This window comes from the organism of the source record quoted next, unplaced genomic scaffold, assembly GCF_019419815.1.
Source record: "Pyrus x bretschneideri cultivar Hongxiangsu unplaced genomic scaffold, Pyrus_bretschneideri_v1 Contig3, whole genome shotgun sequence".
Classification (NCBI taxonomy): domain Eukaryota; kingdom Viridiplantae; phylum Streptophyta; class Magnoliopsida; order Rosales; family Rosaceae; genus Pyrus; species Pyrus x bretschneideri.
In genome coordinates this window covers 13,107,579-13,127,098 of record NW_025999612.1, presented here as the reverse complement: position 1 = coordinate 13,127,098, position 19,520 = coordinate 13,107,579, and the positions used below count along the sequence as shown (strand labels likewise).

Below are 19,520 nucleotides of genomic sequence, written 5' to 3'. Positions count from 1 at the left end.
AAAAATGTGGAAAGATAACTTGTTTTCATGATCTATAAACGAGTACCGGCTATCATCTCCGAGAATCAATTTCGTAGTGGCGGCAAAGGTAGCGGCATACAAGGAGTCTTCATTTTCTCTGGTTCTTGGAATAGAATCTGAGGACCATGTAGAATAAGATTCGGTAGAGAACACCCCAAGCTAGCAAGATTAAAACATTGTACCAGACGTTATCTCTGCTGATATCCATCGTGGAGAGTACGTCTTGTCCGATAATCGCACAGTTCTTAGCCACTAATGGGGATGTTAAGTGCAGGTTACTGATCTTCAAATCTCCTAGAGGTCCGGGGGAAAGATCTGCCGGCGTTCCATGGTAGCAACGTATTCCTTTGAATTCATTTGATAGCATTGCCTCAAATGGGTACTTGATTGCAGAGATGTAATGCACCCACCTCCAGTATTCTGGTATCTTCGAGCGCTTCAAGAAAAATCCGCAAGTCAGAAAGAAAAGAGCTGTGGTAGCTATCACAACAGCATACCCTGTGATGTAGCTCGGCACAAGGGCGCTCACAAGCATCACGTAAGCGTTGGTGGTGATGAGTGAGGCATAGAGGATGATCCAGAAGTAGAAAACATTGCTTTTGAGGCGAAGAATGTATTTGGTAATGGCAGCAAATGTGTAACCTTGGATGGCAAAGAACGGGAGATAAACAATGAGGGAAGAGATGACGTAGGAAGAAGCACGATAAGCATTGTGAGAAGTTTCCCTGATGAAAATGAACCTTTCTTGGATGAAAGTCGGGACAGCGTCATTGGACGAAAAGAAAACCAGGCAGACTGCAAAGATGTAGAAGTTGAGAAGACGGTTTATGTCTTTGAAAGTATCACCACCCAAGTTTCGGAAAAGGGAAGACAGAATTAGTGCCATGACTGCCAACACAATCTCACGCGAGAGGAAGAGTTCAGGAGTGCGAACCACATTGAGCGCTGTGCGCCACGAGAGGACTGCAACCTCACGGAGCCACGGGTTTGCATATTTAGGCCCGAGGTCAGGCTCATCAAGCTCGTCTTCTATTTCAAATTCTTCGTAAGAAGGTGCATTGGAGGAGTTAATGGAAGGGGTGAAGAGTGCAGGGGTATTAGTACTAGTGCGTCTTGGTGGCTGCAGTATGAGTTGAGGTGTTGGATACTGGTTTGAAACTTGATACTTCATACCCGAGACTGAGAGTGGCGCCAGTCCAGGTGTCGTTCCTGGAGTTGTAACTGGAGTCCATGATGGTGGGCGACGAGGGGTTCGTTTGACTCCATGGTATATCCAGACAGGGAAGTCCTTGTAGAACTGCGACGCTAGACGAGGGTTATACGCACCACTGCTCAGATGATGCTTTGGTGTCATATGAACTGATTTCCTTTCAAGGGAGTTGTCAAAATCCTCAACATCCTCATCAGCATCCTTGTAATCAAACCGACCAGATTGGCCTGGTCCAGGTGTCCTGTTTCCCATGGAATAGGCTTGACTACGGAGGCTGATTGCGTGCTTGGATGCAGGGGTCTTATTGTAAGGAGTTCTCCTTGGTGTTTTTAAAACTGGGGTTCTGCCCACCTGATCAGGTTTGATCCCGTCACGTTGGTACAACACCAACGGGTCTAGTCCCACGGTTGATTCATCATATTCTTTAATCACATCCAGGAGATACTCGACGCCATTCTCACCATCCGGAACTGGCCTTCCAAATCCAGAAAGGTGAGCAGACAGACCGTGCGGGCTTCCCAAATATATCAGTCTTCCTCTGCAACCATATTATTAGATAGTTTGGTTAACAAGCATCATGCATGTCAAATTATATGTCTGTGTTTGCAACCCTTAAATCCTTAATTGACCAAGAGGCCTTGATACTGGACATTTGAGCAAAATTTTACCTTGCAAGGATTGTCATGCGGTCCAAGAGCATTTGAATACGATATGAAGGTTGATGTATGGTCATCATCACGATGCTACCACCTCGAGCAATCTCCTTTACCTTCTCCACGACACTGAAAGCGCTTGTGGAGTCAAGACCAGAAGTTGGTTCATCAAGAAACAGCAGTGAAGGTTTGTGGATGATGTCAATTCCAATTGAGACCCTCCTCCTTTCTCCTCCCGACACTCCTCTCCTCCCTTCATCTCCGATGTAAGTATGTGTTGCACTCTGCACATATAACCTCATCAGAATCAAGATATGTAATTTGTGCAGTAAGTTCACACACTTGTGCTATAGAGACTTGGAATTTACCTGCAAGCCGAGTTGTTCAAGGAGTTCATAGACTCTCTTTCTCTTTTCATTCCTCGAAATGGAGGGAGGAAGCCTAACCTCAGCTGCAAACATGAACGTCTCGAAAACAGTCAGCATAGGAAAGAGCTGGTCGTCCTGCATCACGTAAGACGACACCATCTTCATGTAGCTTGTAGTAACCTGAAAATATGAATCCACTTTATATATGCAATCATTGTCTTTTGGTTTTCGAAAATATAAGAAAGACTGGACGTCCTGCACAGAGAAAAACTTATATAGATCTCTACCGTTCTTCCATCAATTCTAACAGAGCCTTCCAAACTCCCTTGTGCAATCCGTCCCGCCAAGGCATCAAGAAATGTGGATTTCCCAGCACCACTAGGTCCCATGATGGCCATGATCTCACCCCTCACTGCCTGGCCAGAGATGTCATTGAGAAGATACGCTTCTTTCTCGATCCAAACCCCGTCTTTTTTCAGCTTCTTCATTACACTATACGAAAGGTTATTGAACTCAAGTCCATGGCCTGGAATCATCTTCATGGGTCGAGGAGGGCCAGAGACCTTCGTAGCAACTGATTGGTCCATGTCCAACAGACTCTCGAGGCTTCTGTTGATGACATTCCGCCCCATCTTCGCCATTTTCAACCGATGATGCTCAGTTCGGTCTCAGGCCTCAAGAAGTTTTTGAGGACTGAGGATTGAAGTATGAAATGGTATAAAAGAAGGTAGAGGGCAGGTGAAATGTGGACAAAAGGTGACGGTAAAAATCAAACTAACTTTAGTGTTTGAAGCTTGTGAGCAATTAGACGGCAAGAATTATGGGAATCTGTTTTTCGCGTGTACCAGTCGCCTTCGATTCTCCTTTGGTTTGTCAGTAAATAGCTTCGATATTTCCGAACGATGTTCTGTTCTTGTTTCATTTGTGCATATGAGACAACTTCCTCTTCACTGGCGATTTGAAGAATACTTGGCAGAATTAATGTTTTCCAAACCTGTCGTTTTTGTTTTAGAGTAAACGAAAACATAGTTTACGGACCCTAGACATAGTCAAGTTGGCTAGAGCAAAGAACAAGCGTCAGCGCCCTATGCACTTAAGTCCGAACCGCCCTTACTGTAGTCGGTCGAACAAAAGAAGAAGAACGAAACTCATAGTTTGATGGCAGATTTCCAATCCTGTCATTGTTAAACGAAAACACAGTTTGATCCTGCCAAACTCAAGAACTCAATATCAGCTTGTTTGTTCTAATATGATTTGTAACATGATTAAGGGGCTCATTTCAAAAGTGCTTTCTGATAACCAGAAGGGCTTTTTGCGACCTTTGACAGAAGAAAAGTTAAAAAGAGTTTTATGGGTTATGGAAGCACTTGAATTTTACTTGGCAAGTTGTTGTGCTTATAGCAAAAGCGCTTATAAGCAGAAATGTAAAGAGTTAACAGACCATTCATCTAGGTGCTAACCCTACATGGTTATGTTATTCCCGAATGGACTTTGTTTACTCTGATTTTACATCTATAATGTTATTGATGCACGCATAAGCTACTGTTTTTTATTTGATGCAGTCGTTGTCTCGTAGCTTTGGGTTGGTGGGTTTTCTTAGAACAGCAAAATAGACGGTTTAGATTATCGTACAACATTACAAGATAAGAAAGAAAGCCAAAAAAGTAAAACGAGAAGAGTTAAATGAGACTGTTGCTAGTCGAGAAAAAAAGTTAAAAGCGTTGGCCCTTGCAATCAACCAGCTGCGTTATTAATAATTCTTAAACTCTGCCGGCATTAATGTGGGGACAAAAACAGATGCTTCATATTTCTTGGAGAATGTTTTGTTTAATGTTCCAAAGTTTTTTCCTTGTTTTCTTCAGTTTTGGCTCCCAAATTAGTAAGACAAGTTTGAAGCTTTAATGATATAATTCAGAAGTTTGAAGCAGAACTTCCATTCCGATCACGTTGAGTTGAGGCATGCAATAGCACTCTCGGCATTGGCACGGTTCAAGCTTACCCTTGTGTTGATTCATGATTCGACTCCATGGTTTGCTTGAGCCGTGCCAATATCCGGGCATGCCAAACTCGAACTTCTTATACAAACACTCATCTCCAACTGCAAAGCACGCTAACGCTGTATCAATTACGAGTTTATAGTAGCCTTCATGTGATTAGTGATAATCAGTTAGCAAGTTAATGCAACATCAAATATTTACTTCAACCTACTTCACAACGTATGCAATCTTGTGATTCTGTTCATTTTCTAGGTACTCGTTTTCTAAATATTGCATATATATTCAATTTCCTCCAATATTTATTACAAGACCTTGATCTAAAATCTGATAAAGGGGTTAGCCTAACTTATAGCATTGTCTCAACTAGTTACACAAGTAAAGGTGTTCAGCAGCTCTCTCACTTCTTTCACCTTCCTGCATGAATTTCGCGTCATGAACCGCCTATCTTTTTAGATTGATTGTCGAAAAAATGTTCTATACATTGAGATATTTGGCTGTTATATCTTTGATTAGAATCCATTAACTAAAAATTTAACGGCTAAAATTTCTGTTGTATAAGATACACCAAAACATTTTGTGAAAATGCCACAAACGAGCTAGTTCCAATCATGCCTCGATGTTTCGTATGGGTTTGGGTTAACTCATAGATTTGGTTCAACCAATTGTACAAGTAAAGGGGTTGGAGCAGCTCAATGTTTCAAGTTAATTTTCATACCAAAGCCCTTTTTTGTATTGTAAACTTTGCCTTATGATTGCTCAAACATGACAAATAAAATTGATTGAGCAACAAGTAATCAAGTAATCAAGTAACTTTGTAGGGTTACCAACTTATCATAATGTCATGACTGCCCAACTTTCTTACTTTGATTTCATCCAATGAGGTTAGCAATATTCGATAAGTTTTTCAGCGTGACTGTCACACCGTCACGTAGTATTATCATTTTATTCATGTTATAACACTTGGATATGTTTGTTGATATTGTACTCTATGACATCAACCATGTCCTTCACCGTTATTATAACTCGTTAATTAGTAACACGACGTAGTAGTTTAACCGCCACAATGGATTTCACCAGAAAAAAAAAAACTTCCATGGAAAATAAAGTAAAAACCATATAACAAATAATCTCTGGATCAGAAGAAACCTCTAACTGCCAAAGAAAACGGTTACTCAATGGGAGTAACAAAACCCGTCACAAAAAACCAAACCCACAAATAGAAGTTTTTAGCGGCTGTCTAAATCACATTTGACTCATTAATCTCTATATAAAGTTTCACCAAACAAGTCTCACAAACCAAACCATTTGAACCAACAAAAACACACACAAACTCTCAAAAAAAAAATGGCTTCGATCTCAAAACACTTGCTTCTCTTCTCGTTTCTGTCCCTTTTCGAGTTGTTCGGATTCTCCCAAGGCCGGCAGCTTACTGCATTGCCGGATCAGAAGGCCGCTGCTGGTGGTACGCAATGCCTGCAGAAACTGATTCCTTGTCAGGCGTATTTGAAGGCGCCGGAGAAGGCTCCCTCGACGTGCTGCTCGCCGCTCAAGAAGTTGGTTTCGGATGATGCCGAGTGCCTTTGCACCCTCTTCAGCAACAAGGACATATTGAGCAGCCTTAACGTCACGCAGGCTGATGCCTTGAAGCTTTCCAAGGCTTGTGGTGCCAATGCTGACATTTCAAAATGCAAAAAGGGTAAACTGAAACTTGAGATTTCTTTCTTTTTTAATAAAATCAAAGTAAATTTAAACATTTTGGATTTTGTTTGTGGGATTCATATGTTTGTTTCCATGGATTATCGATGCCTTCTTTCTTTTTTGCTTGTTTGGGAGAAAAAGAAAGGGAAGATGTTAATTTTTATCTGAAGCTCTGAAATCAAAACAAAATCTTAGGTGTAACCGGATGTATATATCATGGTGCCCTTTTTTTTCTCTGGCAAGCATACTCCCGATTGCACCTATTGTTTCTCCAAATGATTTCATGGTATTTTAGTCTGTGTTAGTGGATGCTAATTAACAGATAATTCAATCTTTATGTATGATTGTTTATCTTAATTTATTGTTTCCTTCCATCACAGATGCAGCATCACCAGGCACTTCACCTTCTAGCAATAGTAAGTTCCTACCACTTTTTCTTGCATAAACATGAATCATGTCGTGTCTCGCCTAGATTAGCATCATTGCTCGATCAAATGACGGCAAAAACATGCTGGATTTTCGAAGCGTCACGGTTAGATTAGTGTCTTTAGGTCATCTCTAATCGAATGAGGGTTAAGGGGTTCTCTTTAGTAAACAATGCTAGGTTATATTTTATACCATCTCCAACCGATGATGCCAAAGGTTTATAGGTCAAATATAGCCATTTGACAAAAAAACCCATCTTCAATCGAGGAGGCCAAAGGATCATAGGTCAAACATAATTTATTATTTTAATTAAATTAATATGGTTAATTAAATTAAACTACCATATTAAAATAAAGTTTTTGAACATATTTTGAGGGTCACTTGTCACCAAATTAATAAGCCTCCAGATTTCTTATCTATATAATCTCAATAATTTTTTGGATAAGATTTCGAGTGACATGGGTTGCTAAATTGAGTAACTCTCTAAATTTCTTATGTTTATGTAATCTCAATAATTTTTTGGATAGAATTTTAAGTGTCACGTGTTGAGATGTAATTGGTTGTGCAAATTTTAGATAGGATTCTTATCTACGTGTCACTTCTTATCTTCAACTTTTAATGTTGTAGGAATGGTGTAGGTATTTATAGGAAAAAAATTAGAATTTTTTTTTTAATTCGTCTAAAAAAAATTCAAATTCCAACGGTAACTTGATGGCAGCATGACGTTAGCTAGCTGGCGTCATGCTGACACCATGTAGCTGTTGCCATTCAAATGGGCTAAGCTGGAGGGCTAGCAAAATGTCAAGTTTGACATTTTGGAATTCGAGGGTTGGCAAAATGTCGCTTGACATTCTGGTACTAAAGAACTGGGCTGGCTGGAAATGACCAGCCCGCTAGCTTGATTTAAGGGTTTGGGCCCAGTGGAGCCCACAAACTCCCCTAGTTCTCTATTGGAGATGGTTTTCGTATCTTACCGAACTATTTTTTCCCTTATAACCCTTTAGCGGGTTGGTTGGAGATGACCTTACTAATTGTATATTGTACATGTTTCTTTTTGTGCCAGGTTCTTCCTCATTCAACTCTCCCGGTGGTACAGAGAGTGCAGCTTACGCACCGTCCGCGCTCGGCGGATCGGGCTTTGCTGCCGTCTTCTTGGCCTTTATCATTGCAGCATTTTAGGGTTGTCAATTTAGTTAATCATCAGACATAAGCTATATCATCAGATTAATGATTATTGTAATCTAATGACAATGCTATTTCTTTTCGACTTCTATAGATCTTCTTCTTGCTGTAACTTCGTAGTATGCTCCATAACATCCTATACGCCGAGTTTTTTTAACTATCATCTTGGTAGATTTATGTCCGCGGACATGTGAGTTAAGCCGATCAATAAGAGTAATGTACTCGTTTCATTGCATTCGAATTCAAATCCGCTTATCTTTAAAATAAAAGTAGTTTAGAATATCGTATTGTCAAACAAAAGAGAAGTGCAAAACCCCAAACACAAGAATTTATGTTATAAAATCAAACAAAATCGTGATTTGTCCAAACCCACAAACCCAAATGCAAAAAGAAGCGATTTTAAGGACACAAAATTCTGAAAAACTGATTAAACATCATAAAAAAAAAAAAATCAAAACTTGATTCATACAGAGAGGGAAAAAAAAGAACAAGAAATTCGACATGAAAAACGAAAAATCGACTGTCGACCATCTGACGCCCTCCTCTCATCCTTTATCCGGACTTGAGACGGGCAGCGAGTAAAAATTGGCGGAGAATTATAAATTTATGAGCGTCTGAATGCAAGAGTCGCAAAGGGAGAAGCGACACCTGCAAGCATAGCTGCTCAAGAAATCTCGGCAACTAAAAGGACTGTCTGCATATTTTATCAGTCCTCCGATTTGGAGGACCAAACGCGCCAGTAACGAATTGCCTTTTTTTCTAAAAAAAACATTTGTACTTGTACTGAAATCGAATTTAACAAAAACCCAAATGAAAAATAATCAAGAACAGCGAGTGAAACCAGAAGATGATAAGAAGGAGATGAAGCTGCAGAAGGGAATGAAAGGTTTTATATAGAGGCGTGTGGAGTGTGGCTGTTTTAAAACCCTAGTTGGGATCTTCAAGTTGGGCCATTCAAACGATCTTTTGTGGGCTTGATTTGGGTTCGAATTTTGGACCCATTAATTTAGTAGAACTATCGTACTGTCACATGGTGTAATTATAATGCATGTTATAACATGAGAGGTGCTATTTACATCTTAATTTTTACCTCTCATATATGGCTCTTAATTTTCAGCCGTTGAATCAAATGTATTAAAGAATATCAAAGAACATAAATTAACAAGGGACATATGCGAGTTAAAAATAAGTGTGTAAATAACTGGATACACATAAATTCAAGTTGGTTATCTAGCTAGTCAAGCTATCACATCCAAAAATTTCTCGTTAAGCCGCTATGTTATACTATCACGTGACAGTGTAACACTTGTATTCAAAAATTATTCACGAAATAACTAGATACACACTAGAACATGAAAAAAAATTAGTAACAGGTGACGGTGCGAGTCATGTGATTCTCGCACTGCAAATCTCTCTTTGGACCTTGAATTTGGGCCATTTAACCAGTCTTTTTGGGCTTCACTTGGGTTTGAAATTGGATTTGGACCCGTTTAAACCACAATGATGTTTGGAAGTTCTTTCTCGCAGTTCATAAAAGTTCAAAACTTCAGAGCAGGCAGAGGCATTAAAACCTTAAGCCCTTCTCCTCGATCGCAGCAAGAAACACAGCCAAATGCTAGATTCGTCGACATGGCAGCAAAAACCTCCATTGCCAAAACCATAACCAAGCTTTATTATTCTAGCGGGTCCCATTCTTCTCACCGCAAACATCTGGCCCCACTCTCACTCTCTTCTTCCTTCTCCAGCTCCTCCCCTGCCGATGCTTCCTCAGCAGCCGAGTCTCTATCAACCATCTCTTCACAATCTCCAGGTGGGCCTTATGTGTTGTTCGTGTGTTTTCTGCTTCTGGGGTTTTCTTAATTTGCTCGAAATATTCTAAAGATCGATGCTTTGATTTGTTTTGTGTAGAGAGGGAAAGGTCGAGATTGTCGAGATGGTTGCTGTTTCTTCCTGGAGCTATCACTTTTGGCCTTGGGACTTGGCAGATTATCAGAAGGCAAGAGAAGGTGTTGATTTTCTCTGAATATCTTTTATTTCCTGCTTAAACAATTAACAGATTTAGCAAGTTTGGAGACTGATTGTTTTTGTAATACACATAAATATTGAAATGTATTTCAGGATTAACATTTTGTTTGACAAACATTTATTGCAAAACCGAGCGTATGGCGTTCTAGGATTCATACAGCCGACCCAACTTAGTGGGATATGGTTTTGTTGTTGTAAACATTTCATACATTAAAATTATTTGAAGTCGAAAGATTTCATAGGTTTTATATATGTGTCCAATCACTAGAGGTTCTGTATGTTTTAGTTAAGCTGAACATTTTGTTCTACGAATTATCAATATATGAAGAAAATTGATACTTAGCTTCAATTAGACCCAAAAAGTGGAATCTGGGATCTGGTTAGGGAATTAGTTCTAATGTTGCATGTAGTGGAAACTTTCAAGAATTGGTTCCTTGTGCACTTCACATTCAAGCTTAGAATTGCATTAAAATACGATCACTATTGACGAGTGTGTTCTTGGTACAGATAAAAATGTTAGATTATAGACGGAAGAGGTTGGAATTGGAACCTTTAAACTTGAGCAATGCCTCTCCGTCAAGTCAAGAATTGGATCAGTTGGAGTTTAGGAGGGTGAAATGCAAAGGTTATTTTGATGAGAAAAGGTCAATCTACGTGGGCCCTCGTTCAAGAAGCATTTCCGGCGTGACTGAAAACGGTTACTATATCATCACACCTCTTATCCCGATCCCTGAAAAACCGGAGAGGTAAATGTTTTGATGTTTCATATGCTTAATGAACTGTGATTATATAATGAAACTGCTACATATCGTGTTACTTTTTGTCTTTCTTTAAGTGCTTAAAGGGCCTCTAGCATTAACAGGGTGTTAAATTACATGGAAACATTCAGAAGTTCTTCCTGCTTATTGTTACAGTTTCTCTTATACTACGGAGTGAAAGAAATGTCAGTTAAGTTGCTAGGAATCTGAGTGATTTAATACAACGTCAAACTCTGTCTCCAATAGAACATCCTTGGGTTGAAACAAATAGTTTCTTGTTCCGTTATGTGGATATGGTTTTAAGTTCTAGCCTTATATAGAGAACTTGAAGATTCCACTAGGCCTCGCTTAATCTTATGTTTCGATACTATATTTATTTGTCATCGTGACTTTCAAGCTAATTGCAACGCTTATCTGTTTGCTGATGATGATATTAAATGTAAATCTTCCAGTGTGCAGCCACCAATTTTGGTCAACAGAGGATGGGTACCCCGAAGTTGGAAAGATGAGGCTTCAAAAGTTTCAAAAGATGGTGAACAACCTTCTGATATAAACCGCTCGTCTGTCCAAGAGACTGAAAGAAGGTCTTGGTGGAGGTTGTGGAGCAAGAAGCCCGAAGTTGTTGAGGTTGTTTGTTTTCATCGTATCAATCACCGTTTGATGGGGAGAACATTAAAAAACTAATCTTAATTTGTGCCACTTACAGGATAAGAACCCTGCTGTTGCTCCTGTTGAAGTCGTTGGAGTAGTTCGAGGGAGTGAAAAGCCTAGCATATTTGTTCCACCAAATGATCCAAACTCCGGTCAATGGTTCTACGTTGATGTTCCTGCAATTGCTCGTAAGTGTGGACTTCCTGAGGATACTGTTTACATTGAAGACGCAAATGAAAATGTGAATCCAAGTAACCCTTACCCGCTTCCAAAGGATGTCAGTACCTTGATTCGGAGTTCTGTCATGCCTCAAGACCATCTGAATTATACTTTGACATGGTATGGTTTTGTTTCTTCATATCATCATATCATGCATCAAGACTCGAAAAATATGAACCGCTGTGGCATTGTTCTCTTACATTTGTTTTCTCTTGGTTAGGTATTCCCTCTCTGCAGCAGTTACATTCATGGCTTTCATGAGACTAAAACCGAAAAAGAGCCGGAGATAGCAGATACGCAAGAGATTCAGGTAGCCATACGAGAGAATTTGATGCCCCGTAACATTGAGCCGTCGAGTCAATTTTGTTTATCGAACTGTTAGATTCTTGATGATTGGAAACTGGAAAACATTTCCGGTTGGATATTGGCTGTTTTTATCAGTAAACCGCTCGTTCCAAGCTGAATTTTCGCAGCCAAGGACAATAATGTTTTCGCTGTTCGTGCTGCCCGCGTAGCGAAGATAGCAGCGTTACGAGGGAGGGCCGATGTAAAATAATGATCAGAATTCTTTAGTACCTTTCTGTTTGGAGGTATTCTTTGTTAACTTCGTTCAATCATACTTTCGCATTGTTGTGTTTAGTTCCGGTTTCTTTTGCGTTCCTTGCAACTTTCTCACACATCTTTTCTCCCCCTACACGGTTTATTCCGGCCTTTCAATTGAATAAAACGAAAGAAAAATCAAGCTACAGAAATAAACGGGGATATGCAGAAATGGAAAAGTGTGCGTAAATCATATCCCTTTTGATCTTTCTATTTTGGTGAAGATGTCGCTTGCCCTTCACCTTGCAACACTTGGCGTGACCACCGTGGTGACTTACAATCCCGATTGCGCGATGATGGAGTGTTGCAAGGTAAGGGCATTTAACATCCTCGCTTGAAACCAAATTTGTGTACAAACTGAGACAATTGGCAAAACTGTCGATTTTCTTTCCTGTATGTTGTACACTGTACAGAATTGTACATAAAAATAAAAAATAAAAAAAAGAACTGCTAAAACTAAGAAAACAAATCAAAGAATTCCGGCCGACGAACACTAACGCCGGCAGGCAAACAAACTACGTGGGTAAAGAAACAAATTTAAAAGAATGAAATGAATATGGAAACTAACAAAACCGCGAGGAAGGGATTCATTCACGATATACTTCTTACAAGCAAAGGGGAAGCGGTCATCCCTTCATGGATTGCCTTCAACAACGCCACAAACTTGAACGGACTCTCTTCGGAAAACCACTGGAGCTTCCAAGTCATGGAGCCTGGAGCAATCTTTTTATCATTTATACTTGAGTCTGAACTGCCCGCTCCGGCTGAGCCTGGAGGGCAGAACTCCGACATTGCACACGCAACAGCTATGGTTACACACCGACTTTCTCTGACATCAACAACCTAAATGACAACAAACGAGACATCAACCCCTAGCTCTAACTTAAATGTTACTGAATCCAGGTACGTTTAGATGGAATTTTAAGTGAAAAGCTAAAAATCAGTTTGAGGCATTACCAACTCAGATATGTCGGCAATAGAGCAACACAAGTCAAGTGAAAAATATGGGGGCAAAGACGCATCCATGGATGAAGAGCTGAACTGCATAAGGTCTTCAAAGCACAAAAATACGTGCCCTCCAGCCACAAATAATGATCTTGAAAACCATGATTCACCTGTCATATACGAGATAAGAATGTTACCGAGCATGAAATTTCTGTTTCTTTTTTCTTTATCAGAATAACTTGGAAAAAGGCCATCCCCGCTTTGAAAATTTGACTCCAAAGTGACGTTCGAAGAATATAATAGTGAAACCTCATTATTGACCATCATCAAACTTCATGATACAAAACCAACAGTAGCGTAACAAAAGCTAACTATGGGATGTTCTCGACATGTTTACCAAAATGATTATTATAAACTTGGTGCCTTTGATTTTAACTAACTCAATTCATGACAAGATTACAATCGACGGCGATATATATGAAAACTGATGACCTAAGCATACCTTCATTATAACTACACCAAAACTGTACCATAGAATACTGGAATATGCTCACTTTTGAACCTCCACATATTTGTTTCTCAAATAACTCCACCTGAACCTGCTCCAAACTGTCATTTAAATTCCAAAACCCGTCTATCACAACAAGGAAATCAAAATATTCGCATCGGTTATCAAATAAATAATAGACATCTGAAGGGGAAAAACGATAACTACCTTCTTAAGCAAAGTTCTCCATTTGGGGCAAAAGAATCGATAACTTTTAAAGTAGAAAGTAACTGTCTTGATTTTTCAATGCTTCTAGTTTTAAACAGGTAAGTCGCTCTGCCTCCTACATACACCCTAAGCCAACAGGAAACAACACCGTTATTACGTTGCAATTATACATATTTGCAATATGTAGTAAGTACCATTAAGCACTAACCTCACAACCTGAAGCCCTATACCAACTACAACTTCTCTGATATCCTCAACCCTGTGACGACCCTGTAACTTTAAGATGGTGCCTGCAAACAACGATCACACTGAAAATCAGCAGTCATAAATCTAATCAAAGAGAAGAACAAATTGCCCAAGTAATAATTGTCAAAGAGGAAAACTTTATGAAATATGTCAGTCGCAAGGACTGCGTAACCTAACCTGACCCATCTCCTGCAATACCAATGGGCAGTACATAAAGCTTGTCTTCACTACTAAGTACAACAGCAACTTCTCTGCATGTAAAATAAAATACATAAACATATAAAAAATGCAGAGAAGTCTGAAACCTGACCGGACATAAGCACAAATATTAGAATGGACAGGAAAACATTGTTAGAGACAATACGATTCAAGCATAAAAAGACAAATTAAAAAAATGTTCACCTTTCTCGGGAAAGAAAATCCCGCTCAAGTATACAACAGCAACACAAATACTGCCTACATATCTCGTGATTTCGTGAATCTGCGATATTTGTATTGAAATAATTCTCAATAAATTCATCACTTCCTGAAGATAAGATTTCGGTTATTGAGGCACTGCTTCTATTTGCCAACATCTGTTTCTTATCAACAACTTCTTGAAAATCACTCCCATAGAAATATTTATTCTCTTGCTTATTTTCGATTTGCCCTACATGATTATCTAGATTGCCATTTGATTTTGGTGACAGTTCTGCTTGCCTAATCATGTTATCATCTTTTACTAGAGCGATAACTCTTCTTTTAGTCCTTTGTCTTCCTTTCCTCCTCTCCGGCAAATCACCCTCTTCATTAATGCAATTAGTAATTTCAACATCATGAGCATCAGCAGGAATGTCACTGGCACGTCCGCCGACCGAACATCTGTCAACCTCATGTTTTATGTCATAATACTTGAAACAATTTTTAGATGGGTATTCTTCGGCACTCTCATTCAACAAGTTCTCAGGAACCGACTGCCTAGATTCACAATTTTCATCTTCACTTGAGCTGGTATTACTATCAGATGATGCCACTGAATAAGACTCTGCGGATAACTGTAAAATTTCCTCCTCTAAGTTATGTCGACGATGAAGAATGTCCTTTTGATAATGGGGCGGTGATCCTGGGTTAGCAGATGATGAATAAGACTCTGAAATATCATCAATGACAGACAATGCAGACATACTCAAATTTTGGACCATCCTATGACCTCCATCAGTGGTGAATGTCTGAGTATGGGAACTTTTAGCCTCTGAACTGAAAGTACTTGTCCCTTCATACGAATATGCTTTTAAGTTCTCCCCAATATCTCTACTATCCATGCCAACTGGGCTGACCCTACCAGCATTCCTCACTGATTCTAAAACATTTGTACTACTCTCGTCTCCTGATGCTTGAACATATGTTGATTTTTCACCTAGCTGCCTCCAACTTGCCTTGTTTTTTATATAGTTTTCCTTCTCAAGATGCAATCTAGCCCTGCTATATCTACTGATGTCTGCATCATTCTCAGAAGCACGATCTAACCATTCCTTGAACTCCCGCAACCAAAGAACGGAGCGCTCTTTCTTCATTAGCTCAACTCTAGTCATCAAATCAACAATTTCAGCTTCATCGTCAGATATGACACCATCCTCTCTGCTTTGAATCTCATTGTCACAAGACACAGAGTCCTGGTCAGAACATGTGTTCTCCTCTTCATTAACAATTGATGCAAGACGAGATACCTTTTTCTGCAAAACAGCAAGGATGCAAGATTTTATGACTGTCTAGTTTATAATGGAGTAGACGATATATATAGCAACCAGCCCCCAATACCACGGTTTTAGCATGAATTTATACCAATACTTGTGAACAATAATAACCTACCCTTTTTTTGTTAATAATTGAATCTCCTTTATCATCGCACTTTGCAGGAGAATAAAACCCAAAGCTGGCAGGTCGCTTGTGCCTGCTAGCAATTATAAGTTGCCTCTTCCAAAATTCTCTGGTGCTGATCGCCTTATCATCTAACTTCAACTAATCAGCCATACGACAGATCAAAAGACAAAAGTTAGAAAAACAAAATTAGTAAATGACATGAAAAATACGTAATGAATGCTTCAAAATTTTATATTTAAGATCTATGTACTTCAGGTCCAGAAGAACGAAGAAAATAATCTGAAATGAATAAAATGATGAATCTTAACTTACTTTTTCGGGATTAGTGACATAGCTGAATGCTTGTGACCGATACCAACTGGCACAACATAATGGATTCCCTTCCAACCACAAGTTTTCAAGAGATCGAAGTCCAGAAAGGTATTCTAACTCTGAAAACTTGGAAAGAATATTGTAGGAAATATCAAGCCCTTCCAGTGACTTCAAATTCTCAATCCCACGCAATGTAGTTATAGCATTGTTCCTCAAAACAAGTTTAAGTAAACGGCACGTGACCTGCATGGTCCAACAACATCGGAGTATGGGTCCAAATCTATTTCCTAAACAGAAAATTTACAGCAATAGAACACGAACTACAGAAAAAGCACTTATTAGTACTTTTATCTATGTAATATGCGCCAAAATAAACAATCTTGACAAAATGTTAACCAAAAAGATCAAATCTTGTTCAATCTTAGGGACTATAAAAATGTACTCTTCTCGGAAAAATTTATGCATACAACTTCTCAAAGCAATCAAGTGTGGACTAAAACACAAACCTGACCGAATGACGAAATCGTTCTGAGCTGATTGAAACCGAGGTCTAGGTGCTTCAATTTGACACACTTGCGAAGATTATCAACCTTTGCAAACTTGTTCCGGCTAAGGTCGAGAGTTTCGACAGCAGGAAGAAGTTGCAAAGACTCATCCATGAGAACCAAGCCATTACAAGCACACGAAACGAATGACAGGCGGTTCCACTGCGGCGAGTCCTTAATCTCTGCAATTCTACTCGCAAACACATGCCGCAGAGCATCCTAACATCATTTTCCCAACAATTTAATCAAATCAAGGGCCTAATTAACCAAATTAAGAAGTTAAAATGCTGATTAAGTAGCTTAGAAGAAAAGCAGATTTTAATCAAAACATTGAAAAGCAGAGCAAAATGCAGGAAAACTCACAGTAGAATTATGGCAAATGATCTTCTCCAAGGTGTGCCGCAGCTCGAGCAAACCTTTCGCGGCGGAGGTGGACAAATCGCATCCTCGAAGCTCCAAAACCTTAAGCCTCCCAAACGGCCAAAACGACAGCGGCGTAGGGTCCCTGGCGGAAGGCGGCAGCACCGAAACGACCTTGAGGGATGTCAAGAGCCTGAGAATCCTCCTCAGCTGCTCGAGAGCGCGGTGGTCTCCAAGGTCGGAGACGTAGGCGCGGAGGTAATCGACGGGAGCGCCGGCGAGGAGGCTCTCGAGCTCGTGCAAGGCCTCGAGCCGGGAGTTGACGTAGTGGAACCCGGCCGGGTTCAGCTTCAGCACTAGGCTCCCGTCGATCAACGAACCGGCCTGCTGCTCCACGAAGTGGACTAGCTTCTCCAGGTAGCGATCTCCGGTGACAACCGCCATCGAAATCGGCGACTTCTCCAGGTCAATCTCGGAATTTCACGACGCGGAATCGCATGTCTGTGATACCGCTAGCTAAATTGTCAATTGGCACGACTCCAGACAGAAAAAGAGGGAGTTTTTAGAGAGAGAAGCGGAGGAGCCACGGCGGTGGCCGGAAGAGGAGAGAGAGAAAGAGACGTTTTCAGTATTCGAGAGAAGAACATGAAGACATTAATGATTGGGAATACGAGAGTGATCTCTCGATTTTTGGTGGAAACTGGAAAGGATTTGGGATTTGGTAAGTCTGAGAAATTCGGGAGTAGGCTTTAATGAATTGGAATTAATTCCCAAAATTGAAGGCGTAATAATTTGGAGACACCTGGCCTACATGCACACAGCAGTTATGGGACCCGCCACGCGTTTTGTTGCTGTTCGTTCGTTCGGGTGGCGCGGTTGCAGATCCCGCCACCGTCGTGCCAGTCTCCCGGGTTTTGATTGTCTCCGTTATTTTCCGCTAGACCGGGTTTTCTTTTTTCTAATCTACACCACATATTAACAAAATTCAATTTATCAAATAAAAAAATGAAAAGACCAAATTATTCCGGTTAGCGAAACTAACACTATGTTTAGAAGAAAAAATTTAAGATTACTAAGAAATTTTAAAATAACAGAAATTAAAATGATGAGATTTTATTTTCTATAATTTGTGAATTTTCTTGTTTAGTAAACCTAGAAGAACAATGGAATTGAATACGGAATTTGTTATCTTTAAACTTTAAATCACATAAATTGGGAAATGACACCTATTTATATAGAATTTAAACTTGGGAATTGGAGGTTCCAAATCCAAAGTTTTTTTCCATGTGGAAATCTAAATTTTTATGTTTATGAATCCAAACAAGGGAATTGGTGCATGTCAATTTATAAATTCTGATTTTTACCTAAATTTCAAATTTATTTCTCTCATCCAAACATAGTGTAAAGAAATAACCAAAATAAAACTTATGGGCAATATAGTAACTTGAACATAAAATAATTTTGTAATTTTATACCTCACAGTCAGGTAATCATATCAATTGCCCCAATTCTCTCTCCTATGTTTTTATACCAAATCAAATAAATTTTCAGTGATGAATATTTATTCATAAACAGGTCGCTAAAGATATGAACAGTCTCATCAGCTATGAAAAATTGTTTGAAGGTTGTCATCAAAAAACTTTAGGGCTTGTTTGGTATCCTATTTGAAAATTTTTATCATTCCTCAAAACATTTCTTAAGAACATTCCTTGAAAACAATTTTCTTTAAGATTCAAAAACTTAATTGGTTTGCGATTTAAAAATTTTAAATCTTATGACTTAAACTAGACAAAGATATCTAAAAAGAGCGGGTCACGGGAGAGGGAGAAAGAGGAGAGGGGAGGAAAGAAAGTAAGAGATGATTGAATGAAAGAGAAAGAGAGGATCGAACGAGATAGAGAGGAAGAGGAATTAGAGAACAAAGAGAGCGGATTGGAAGAGAGACGAAAAAGGGAAAAAATAAAAAAAATAAAAAAAGAGGAAAGAGAATGAAGAAATAGAGAGAGAGAGAGAGAGAGAGAGAGGGAGAGAGAGAGAGAGAGAAAGATTTAGAGTGAGAGGGAAGGAGGTGGAGAAAAGAAATGCGTGAGTTTTAAGTTTAAATACTCTAAAAGCTCACTTTTTATGTTTTTAGAGAATATACTATGTTTTTGAGTTAGTTTTGGCTTTAGTTTTTTAAAATAGTCCTACCAAACAAGTTTTTAAGGCCTAAAACTTGAAAATTATTTTTTAGTTTAAAAAGTTGGATTCAAGTAAAGTACCAAACAGCGACCATTATATATTTTCTCTTTGTAAATTTTAGTTTCAAAATTTTAGTAAAATATGCAAGTTATATCAAGCGTTAGACAATGAATCTTTCTTTTATGCTCGAATTTAAATTTTTCTACTTAAAATTGGAATAATTTATAGTAGAATATTGCATTGTGAAGCGAAAAATATTGGAGGGGAGAAATTTAGCATTGTTTCGAATTGCCAGATTATGTTGTAAATTTGTAATATATGGATGGATCATGGAGGAATGTTTTCTTTTTTCAATTAGATAAACTCTAGTTACGTGCTACATACGTTAGTTAGACTAATTAGTTAGAGCAGTGTGTTATTCTAATTGCACCTGACTTCGACTCTTCTCTACATTGATTAGTGTGGTTTAATAGATTTTGTCTTTTTCTATTCAAAAACTCGTCACTTGTTAGTCGTTTGCTTGACCATGAAGGTTTAGATTGGTATCC

The 19,520-nt window shown here is 39.1% G+C and overlaps 4 protein-coding genes across 4 annotated transcripts; 2 read left to right on the top strand and 2 right to left on the bottom strand.

The window, feature by feature from the left end:
- Positions 1 to 102: 102 nt before the first annotated feature.
- On the bottom strand, positions 103 to 3,732 carry LOC103946918 (ABC transporter G family member STR-like). The gene is made up of 4 exons (XM_009357741.3): positions 2,540 to 3,732; positions 2,253 to 2,432; positions 1,900 to 2,168; positions 103 to 1,769 (listed from the first exon to the last, which is right to left on the bottom strand). Exons 1-4 carry the CDS (start codon positions 2,891 to 2,893, stop codon positions 110 to 112), a joined length of 2,463 nt encoding a protein of 820 aa, XP_009356016.2. The 5' UTR covers positions 2,894 to 3,732; the 3' UTR covers positions 103 to 109.
- Positions 3,733 to 5,539: 1,807 nt separating this feature from the next.
- LOC108867215 (non-specific lipid transfer protein GPI-anchored 3) lies at positions 5,540 to 7,644 on the top strand. The gene is made up of 3 exons (XM_018647387.2): positions 5,540 to 5,945; positions 6,328 to 6,363; positions 7,437 to 7,644. The coding sequence occupies exons 1-3, from the start codon at positions 5,594 to 5,596 to the stop codon at positions 7,550 to 7,552; spliced, it is 504 nt and encodes a 167-aa protein (XP_018502903.2). The 5' UTR covers positions 5,540 to 5,593; the 3' UTR covers positions 7,553 to 7,644.
- Positions 7,645 to 9,084: 1,440 nt separating this feature from the next.
- Positions 9,085 to 11,847, top strand: LOC103946919 (surfeit locus protein 1). The gene is made up of 6 exons (XM_009357743.3): positions 9,085 to 9,365; positions 9,464 to 9,561; positions 10,088 to 10,326; positions 10,791 to 10,965; positions 11,045 to 11,328; positions 11,429 to 11,847. Exons 1-6 carry the CDS (start codon positions 9,185 to 9,187, stop codon positions 11,496 to 11,498), a joined length of 1,047 nt encoding a protein of 348 aa, XP_009356018.2. The 5' UTR covers positions 9,085 to 9,184; the 3' UTR covers positions 11,499 to 11,847.
- Positions 11,848 to 12,153: 306 nt separating this feature from the next.
- LOC103946920 lies at positions 12,154 to 17,688 on the bottom strand. The gene is made up of 11 exons (XM_009357745.3): positions 16,795 to 17,688; positions 16,393 to 16,650; positions 15,887 to 16,129; positions 15,563 to 15,712; positions 14,117 to 15,426; positions 13,892 to 13,965; positions 13,677 to 13,758; positions 13,469 to 13,594; positions 13,256 to 13,362; positions 12,766 to 12,923; positions 12,154 to 12,651 (listed from the first exon to the last, which is right to left on the bottom strand). Exons 1-11 carry the CDS (start codon positions 17,233 to 17,235, stop codon positions 12,400 to 12,402), a joined length of 3,201 nt encoding a protein of 1,066 aa, XP_009356020.2. The 5' UTR covers positions 17,236 to 17,688; the 3' UTR covers positions 12,154 to 12,399.
- Positions 17,689 to 19,520: the final 1,832 nt, after the last annotated feature.